The 9,478-nt window shown below is 42.6% G+C and overlaps 2 protein-coding genes across 2 annotated transcripts; both read right to left on the bottom strand.

Annotated features, from left to right (window-relative positions):
• Positions 1-5,367: 5,367 nt before the first annotated feature.
• LOC139126068 (uncharacterized) lies at positions 5,368-8,516 on the bottom strand. Its single transcript, XM_070692125.1, has 2 exons — positions 8,343-8,516; positions 5,368-7,962 (listed from the first exon to the last, which is right to left on the bottom strand). Exon 2 carries the CDS (start codon positions 7,190-7,192, stop codon positions 6,359-6,361), a length of 834 nt encoding a protein of 277 aa, XP_070548226.1. The 5' UTR covers positions 7,193-7,962; positions 8,343-8,516; the 3' UTR covers positions 5,368-6,358.
• On the bottom strand, positions 5,868-6,347 carry LOC139125748 (modulator of apoptosis 1-like). Its single transcript, XM_070691845.1, has one exon. The coding sequence runs from the start codon at positions 6,345-6,347 to the stop codon at positions 5,868-5,870; it is 480 nt and encodes a 159-aa protein (XP_070547946.1).
• Positions 8,517-9,478: the final 962 nt, after the last annotated feature.

Genomic DNA, 9,478 nt, shown 5'->3' with positions numbered 1-9,478 from the left:
ACGTTACACACACAGAGTCCTTCCAGACGATCCTCCCTGGGGATTTGTTATTCCAACCCTGGTAGCAATACTCGAGTCGATGATTGACTCGAACAATTCCAGGCACTCCTTGCTGGCTCCTCAATCAGGCAACACAATAGGAACACACGCAGTCTATCAGTAATTCATTAACTGGATCTCCTCTGTAAGCACAGTCATGTAAAAGACCAATGGCAATTATGTAAGCGTTTCCTTCTGTCTGCACAATCTCATTCAGGATGAGACTAAGTCAACATGATAGCAAATACACTGTACAAAAGTCCCATGAAACAAAGAACTAAGAATCACAGAAAATTTCATTCAAAATTAGAAAACCCAAATTTCAACATGTTAAATAAAACTTCACTACTATCATAAAGTACTACTAGAATCAAACTAACTACAGAATGACAACTTAGAAACTTTCCACATTAATTGGGAAACACATGGTCCTTCCACGTTTCAGCTTGAGGGGTGTGTCTCACACTCTGAGACTTTTAAAAGTTCATTGTTTTCAATACCAAAGCGTTCAAATACACATACCTGTAAGCACAGTCATGTAAAAGACCAACCACGTTGTCTTGGAATTTTTTCTTGGCAGTAAAACGGATAATAATTCCTAAACGTACGTCCACACCAAAGTACTGTCTTCAAGCAGTGAAAATCAGTAGAGCATTGCAATGCATTGTGGGTGAAAGCACTATCAATGAAATTCCACACATGTGTCATCACACTCAAACAACATGCAGTCATCCTGATCACATGACTGACAATCGTAACCGGAGTTACACATTCCCCTCAGATGCTTACACACTCCGGGTGTAAGTTATTTTGGTAATTGATACAATGAGACTCAAGTTAAAACATAAAAACTTAAAAGGCAAAGGTCATGGTCAAGTCAATGTAACCCACTGTTATTGTTTTTAACAGTCAGTCACTCTAATCATAATTCACGTCTTTGCAAACAAGAAACATCTCAGTACCTGGTATAGGTATTACATGAGTGGTAGGACTTAACAGGCTTAGCACTTTGCTTGTACCGCCATTCGGTCATAGGTCAATTTATCAGCAGGTCTTCCAGCATTCAGTCGTTTTGGTCGTCCTTCTTTGTGTGGTTGTGGCTTAATTTTCACTTCATTCTGGTGTGTTTCTTTTTCATCAGGCACATCTGTTGTATCAGTAGGGTCAGCTGCTGTTTCTATGGTGCTGATATCATTGTCGTCAGTTACTATTGGTGATGCTTTGGGGATTGGCGGGTTGGCAAACAATTCCTCCATATCTGAATCAGTGTCTGTGTCCTCTTTCTTATCAGTCTGTTTTCTGGCGGACTGTCTGGTAATCGGTCTTCTTTCTTCAATTTCAACCTCTTCTGGTTCTGAGGCGGACAAATAGCCAATAGGAAGTAGCAGGTTCCTATGTAGTGTCCGTTCTACCCCACCTCCAGTTTCTGGTTTTACCACATACACAGGCAAGTTGTCGTCCAATCTCTTCTCAACAACATGCACATCAGGTTTCCAGCGATCGGCCAGTTTGTGTTTGCCTATCAACACGACATTGCGTATTAGTACTCTGTCTCCCACAAGCAGATCACTACCACGCACCTTGCTGTCATAGCGTCTCTTGTTGGCGAGTGCTTTCTTCTTTGCTTCCGTCTCAGCTAATTCATAGGCTCCTTTCAGTCTGCTCTTCAGGTCCTTCTGGGCTAACACCAAAACAAAGATCAATGGGTAGTCTGGCTTCTCTTCCAAACATGAGGTAATACGGTGAGAACTGAGTGGCATCATTCCTGGTACAATTGTACGCATGCACCAGAAAACTGATATGCTGACTCCAGTGCTGCTTTTCCTTGGTGTTTAACGTTCCTAGCATGTTCAGTAAAATACGGTTAAACCTCTCTGGCTGCGGATCCCCTTGAGGATGATATGGGGTAGTTTGGGACGTGCGTATACCGGCCACTTTCAGTAATTCTCTTATGAGTCTGTTCTCAAAGCTGCGTCCCTGGTCGCTATGGATATGGGCCGGTAGTCCATAATGCACAAAGAACTTCTCCCACAGCACTTTTGCCACTGTCTTTGCTTCTTGATCTTTAGGCGGGTATGCCTGAGCACATCTAGTATAATGATCAGTTACCACTAGTACATTCTGTGTGTTACTTCTGTCCTGTTCTATGGTCAGAAAATCGATGCAGACTAATTCCATTGGGCAGCTGGAGAAGATGTTAATCATCGGAGCAGCGCGGCGTGGCAACTGTTTTCTCTGTACACACCTACTACAAGTCTGGCACTTTCTTTCCACATCTGCCCTCATTCTTGGCCAGTAGAATCTTGCTCTGAGGAGATCGAAAGTTCGGTCGACTCCCATGTGACCCATGTCATCATGCAAGGCTTTCATGGCTTGTGCCCTATACTTGGTCGGTAATACCAGCTGATTAGTCTCCCTTCCATGGTTATCTCTAGTCTTTCGGAATAATACTCTATGCCATAGAAACAGCCTGTTTCTTTGTCTGAGCAATATCTTGACTTCATCAGGAAGTGATTTCAAGTCTACACTCTTCTTTTCGTCTTCAATGTAGCCTATCACTTCATTCAACACTTCATCATTTCTTTGCAAGACAAACCAATCCTTCTCTTTTGCTGCCATGGAGACAGGGGTTCCAGGGGGGTTTTCACCATAGTATTGTAGCTGGTAATACGGTTTCAGCAATGCAGCTGCTGAGATGGCCACTGTTTCAGCAAGTGCGGGTGATTCAATCTTACTGTGGTGCTGGTTATTGTCAACTTCAGTGGTACATGTGCAGGACAGAACATGATGCTGATATACATTGGCTGTAGTGGGTCTTGTAATACCATGGCTCATGGTAATGGCACCTATCACTTCTCTGGTCATAATTTCATCTGATTGTTTATCAACTCCTAGGACGCGTTCCCTCAGCCGTCTTATCTTTTCTTCCATATTTAGTGATTCTTGGTCATCTGGCATGTCGGCATTTGGACGGCGAGACAGTGCATCAGCGTCGATGTTTGCTCAGCCACTTCTATACTGTAGTGTGAAATCATACGCCGCCAGGGCAGCTAACCACCTATGTCCCGTAGCATCTAACTTTGCTGTGGTAAGGACGTAAGTCAGCGGGTTGTTGTCAGTAACAACTTTAAACTTCATCCCATACAGATAGTCGTGAAACTTGCTTGAGACACACCACTTCAAGGCGAGGAATTCTAACTTATGCACTGGATATCTCTTTTCACTTTTAGTCAGTCCTCGACTGGCAAAGGCGATTGGTTTAAGCAGGCCATCATGTTCTTGGTACAGTACTCCACTCAGGCCATCCAGACTGGCATCTGTGTGCAGTATATATGGTCGGGATAGGTCTGCAAATGCTAATACTGGAGCGTTTGTCAGTAGTTCGATGATCTTAACCATGGCTTTCTGACATTCTAATGTCCATCTATCGCCGAATGGTACGCCATCATTGTCCTTGTACTTCCCTAGCCTCTTTCTCAACTTTGGAGGGATATACCTAGCAGTCAGGTCGTTCATTGGCTTGACAATTTGGGCATAATTCTCAACAAAGCGTCGATAGTATCCTGTAAATCCAAGACATGTCTTTAGCTCTTTAATATTCTTTGGGGTGGGCCAATTCTTCAAAGCTTCTATCTTGCTGGGGTCAGGGCTCATGCCATTTTCATCAACTTTATGTCCAACATAGGTGACTGTCCTCTGGAAAAGCTGACATTTCTCAGGTGATAATTTCAAACCATACTCAGCTAATCGGTCCAGCACTTTTATTAGCCGGTCTTCGGCCTCGTCAACAGATCTGCCAAATATGATCAAGTCATCCAAGTATATCAATAGTTCTATCAGGTGCATATCACTCATACATTTCTCCATCAGTCTCTGAAAAGTGGCTGGTGCTCCTGTGATTCCCTGGGGCATCCGTTCAAACTGGTAGAAACCAAGGGGACATATAAAAGCTGTCTTCTCCTTGTCTTCCTCCGCCATGGGAATCTGATAATAACCCGACTTCAAATCCAGCACATGAAACCGTGTACACCCGTTTAGGCAATCGAGTGCTTCCTGTATCTTAGGTACCGTGTACTGATCGGGTATTGTCCTCGTGTTTAGAGTTCGATAGTCAACGCACATACGTATCGCCCCCGATTTTTTTCTCACAAGCACAATAGGCGAAGCATATGGGCTCTTTGACTCCTTTATTATACCGGTATCTAACAATTCCTGGATGTGGCGCTTTGTATCGTAGAAGTCCGCTGGTGCAATTCTCTGTGACCTCTCTCTAAAAAGGGTCAGGTCACTCAGGGGAATGCGATGTTCAATGGCCGACGTATGTCCTACATCCCAATCGTGTTGCGAAAACACATGCCGTCGTTGCTTTAGCTTCTCATTGATTCTGACCTTGTCCTCATAACTAAGCGAGGAGTCACCAACGTCAACAATGAAGTCCGCTTCATTTTCCGTCTTGTCAGCACTGTCCTGTGCTGTCACTTTCGTTTGGTAACTGCCGCACTCAGTATTCCCCTCAGAGCCCTTTTGTTCTGGTTCAGGCATAAGCTCACTGGGTTGTATGGCCGCACCCATTCTGGTAAGACTAAGTCCGCAACAACACATCTTGGCATGATGGTTATGTTATGTCTGGTATCATTATGCACAATGACTTTCACTCGTTGGGTACTCCCTGGCAGGAGGGTGGTGACACTGCTCTTTATTATCAATCCCCCTGGAGTGTGGTGATGGGATGGGGTTTCCACCAACACAGTAGTTTCTGGCAATCCAATTATTCCTCTTCCTATACATGTCAATGGCATTGTCTTTCCACTCGGTATAGTAACGGGCCTCCTCCCTGCTAGCCTAACAGGGCTGATCCGTCCATCATGACCACACTTGTCAAAGGCATCTATCCTCTTGTACGCTTCAGTGAAGAGGGCTGCCATTGGCAATTTCTTCAGGTAATGCTTTCCCGCTATTTCTTTACATCTATGGGCCATATTACGAAATATACTAGTGTTGGTACCACAAATCACTGGTACGTCTCCACTTTGGTCACGGTCTGGGGTAACTAAAGCAAGAGTTTCACAAGTTTCCTCCACTCCAGCTACTTCCGTAGGGAACCGAATAGATACTCTGATATACCCATAGTACGGAACCACTTGATCACCTGCACCACATACTACCAAGTCTTCAATTGGCTTGAGGCGGCAGTGAGACAGGTGTCGATCATAAAACAAGCGCGAAATGAGGGTGACTTGGGAACCACTGTCAAGCAAACACGGGCAACTGATTCCATCGACGAACACTTCTGTAGTCATACTACGGAATGTTCGTTAATTTGTGCAATGTTGTCAATTTTGTCTTTCCTTTGTTCATGTGTATTACTGGGGCTACACTCTTCTTGGACATCCACCGGCCCCTCTACTGTGGGTGTCCCCGGTAGTTTCCCTTCAACTCAAAAAATGCTCGTGCGAACTTCTGCTTGACCAGCTGTAGGTCTGGGTTATCCTTTCTGAGACATTTCTTCTCCGTATGTCCGTCCAAACCACAATTAAAACAAAAGTTCAAATTCTTGAACATATCAGATCCCGCTGGGTTAGAACTCAACGACTCCATTGCTGATGTCGATGTTTCTGGTGTTGGGGTGGAGGCTGGTGTCGATACTTGGGACTGGTTCTGCTCTCTCCTCCTGCGATTTTGCTGACGTGGTCGTTGCCGACTAGTTGGCGTTGACCAGGTGTTACTCGGGGCTGGCTGTGTGGGTGGCTGGTTGTCATTTCCCTTCATCATCTGATCCATTACCTGCTGCACTACTTGCTGTATATCCGACTTATCCAATGATTGCTTTACCACTGGTGCCGATGTTGCGGTTGCTTCAAAACAATCACAGATAGCGGTGTAATTTGTACTGGCACTCGGCGTTGTCCCCCATGGACTCTTTTCTTAGCTTTCTCTTCTTGACGTGCTTCCTCCTTCCTTACCAGCTGCATTAACTCAATGTAACCTGGCGGGTGGTTGAGCTTCGTGTCGAGTTGCAACGATGACAAGTGGCTTTCATTGTACAACACTCCATCGGTGAACTGTTTCAGGCGAAGGTAATTGGCCTCATACTCTTTGACACTGCCTTGTCGTATTGCTCGTCGCAACAGAGTCTGTAATTCCTGCAAGTACTGAGAATGTGACAATTCTGGTTTCTGATAACACGACTGAAATGCCTTCAAAGACTCGGCAGGGGTAAGTCTTGTGCCATACGAACCCTCAAGGGCATCAAGGTAATCACGTACTGTCAAATTGGGTGCTGGAGTCAATGACCTAATAGTGTTCATAGCAGGTCCGGCTAAGCTTTCAGCGATACATTTCTTCTTTTCTGCATCTGATCATTCCATTCTTTGATCATTTGCTCTGCTTGCTCTGCCCAACTTTCATAGTCGTCTTCATTTACTGGTACTGGTCGCCTACCGGAGAAAACTCTCAGTTTACGATACCACCCAAACTCATTTGTCCTTGGTTGCAGATTAGTCACAAGTTTCTCCATCATATCCATCCAAGCAGCATCAGGACCAGCTTGGCGTGGCGGTGGTGATATGCTTGGGGGTCTGTCTCTCGGCTGGTAAGGCGTACTATTCCTGGGAGGGGTAGGCAATGAAATATATTCTGCTGGTTCTCTGTCCCTTACGTCATCGTAGCCGTCCAATCCAGCCAATTGTGCTTGGGTCAACGGTGGTGGAGTCTTGATTGCCGTCCCCCAATCACCCAAATCCTCCTTTATAGGTTCCTGTCCCTCCCTCATCCAGCGGTAAGATGCTCCATCGCTGCTGGCCATATGCAGCGAAGCCTGCTCTCTGACTTTGACCGAATGGGGGAACCTTAGCGTTTTAAAAAAACGGGGCAACAGGAGTGAACATCCCAACACTAGTGTCGGATCCACTCTTTTCATATGCCAAGAATCAGCCCATTCCCTCTTTGTGGCTGAGTGGCAAATCACACCTATTCCACCTTCACATCTTAATATTTCTGTTAAGTCGGCATCTTTATATTCTCTGGTAATAAACTGCAATAAATCACTCACATCGTTAATAGTTCCATGGGAAACCCAGAAAACTAATCCATGTCTAAGATCAATACCATTCTTATCATATACTTCAACTGCTTTTCTCTCAAGCTCATCCATTTTTTCGTCAACAACAAAACAAAACAAACAATGCAATGCAATACTGATATCAACGGGGTTGGTCTTTTGTAATCTATACTCTTAACTGTTAAAACACTACTGCAACATTAACTGTATGATAAATAACTCATTCAATCCCATATCCATCCCGGACGAGCCCCCAATTTTGTAACCGGGTAATTAAACTGACCTTGAATGTAGCCAGCCAATTAAACCCGACCAAGGTTCATATCACACAATAAACAAACCAGGAAAGAATGATTATCGTACAATTTGCGTTGCAGTTCATATTAAGGTTTATTTCACTACAGCTAAAATCTCTACTACTACTAATAATAATAATAAAAGAACAAAAACACTGATCTACAATGATTAAAACCAATAGTAGTATTACTGGAAAATAATTTCCAGGCGCAAAATCTAAAGTTCATCCACCATAATAAAGTTCCAGGTAATTCTAAAGTGGCTGTTGTCTAGGATTTATTCACTTAGCTATTGTTCATATGGCTGCACAATGGCTTCTCCTTGAGCTGTAGGTCAATGTCCGTCCTGTTGCTATGACGATGACAGTCTATCCAATAGGAAACTACGTTACACACACAGAGTCCTTCCAGACGATCCTCCCTGGGGATTTGTTATTCCAACCCTGGTAGCAATACTCGAGTTGATGATTGACTCGAACAATTCCAGGCACTCCCTGCTGGCTCCTCAATCAGGCCACACAATAGGAACACACGCAGTCTATCAGTAATTCATTAACTGGATCTCCTCTGTAAGCACAGTCATGTAAAAGACCAATGGCAATTATGTAAGCGTTTCCTTCTGTCTACACAATCTCATTCAGGATGAGACTAAGTCAACATGATAGCAAATACACTGTACAAAAATCCCATGAAACAAAGAACTAAGAATCACAGAAACTTTCCTTCAAAATCAGAAAACCCAAATTTCAACATGTTAAATAAAACTTCACTACTATCATAAAGTACTACTAGAATCAAACTAATTACAGAATAACAACTTAGAAACTTTTCCACATTAATTGGGAAACACATGGCCCTTCCACGTTTCAGCTTGAGGGGTGTGTCTCACACTCTGAGACTTTTAAAAGTTCATTGTTTTCAATACCAAAGCGTTCAAATACACATACCTGTAAGCACAGTCATGTAAAAGACCAACCACGTTGTCTTGGAATTTTTTCTTGGTAGTAAAACGGATAATAATTCCTAAACGTACGTCCACACCAAAGTACTGTCTTCAAGCAGTGAAAATCAGTAGAGCATTGCAATGCATTGTGGGTGAAAGCACTATCAATGAAATTCCACACATGTGTCATCACACTCAAACAACATGCAGTCGACCTGATCACATGACTCACAATTGTAACCGGAGTTACATATATATATATATATATATATATATATATATATATATATATATATATATATATATATATATAAGTGTTTAAGTGTTTGACAATTGATGGGGATATTGATGGCTAGATTTTGGTTGTTAGAAGTGTATACATATGTGACAAATTTGATATTGTAATTCATGCAAAATATTTGTTCACCATATTAGGCGTCAACGGGAAACACATTTTTTCAAATATTAAACAACCTATAATATTATCTGTGCAATAAGATACCCTCGATTACTGATATGCATGTACTTGACTATTTTAGGGTGGCTAGAAGTGTATAAGTTTACGACAAATATGATATTGGAAATTAACACAAAATATCTTCACTATCAATGTGCATCTGTGAAGAAAACTAATGATTTTTTCCTATTAAAGTTGCTGTATCGGAGCTTTCATATACACTGATATAAATAAACTTGGCAAAATTAGGGTCGTTAGAAGCGCTTAATTATATCACAAGTATGATATTAGAATTTTACTCAAAACTTTTGTCCATTACACATGGGAATGCAATAGGGATACATACACATTAAACAGGTAGTGTGTGTTCCACATGGAATCATTAAAATGAGTGTTATCATTTTGGTGCGAATAATATTATATAGGGCTCAGCCCTTGGTGTCACGCCAGGGGTTAAGATTGGCAATGTTATTTGTATTGATTCATGATAAAATGTAATTAATTGTTACTTCATAAACGTATATATGACAACTATGCCCAGTTTCCCTCTGATGAAAGCAGTTCACGTACGTACACGACGTCAAACCCTGCAGCAGTGCAGGTTGGCCTATAGATTTTCTGTAACGTGTAAAAATTTTGGACAAAAATTGGCCAAATTTTACAATGATAACAGCCTATTGCGT

Source organism: Ptychodera flava, assembly GCF_041260155.1.
Source record: "Ptychodera flava strain L36383 chromosome 3 unlocalized genomic scaffold, AS_Pfla_20210202 Scaffold_26__1_contigs__length_13983176_pilon, whole genome shotgun sequence".
Classification (NCBI taxonomy): Eukaryota; Metazoa; Hemichordata; class Enteropneusta; family Ptychoderidae; genus Ptychodera; species Ptychodera flava.
Note: the sequence above shows the minus strand (reverse complement) of the source record. Positions and strands in the feature narration are given on the sequence as shown.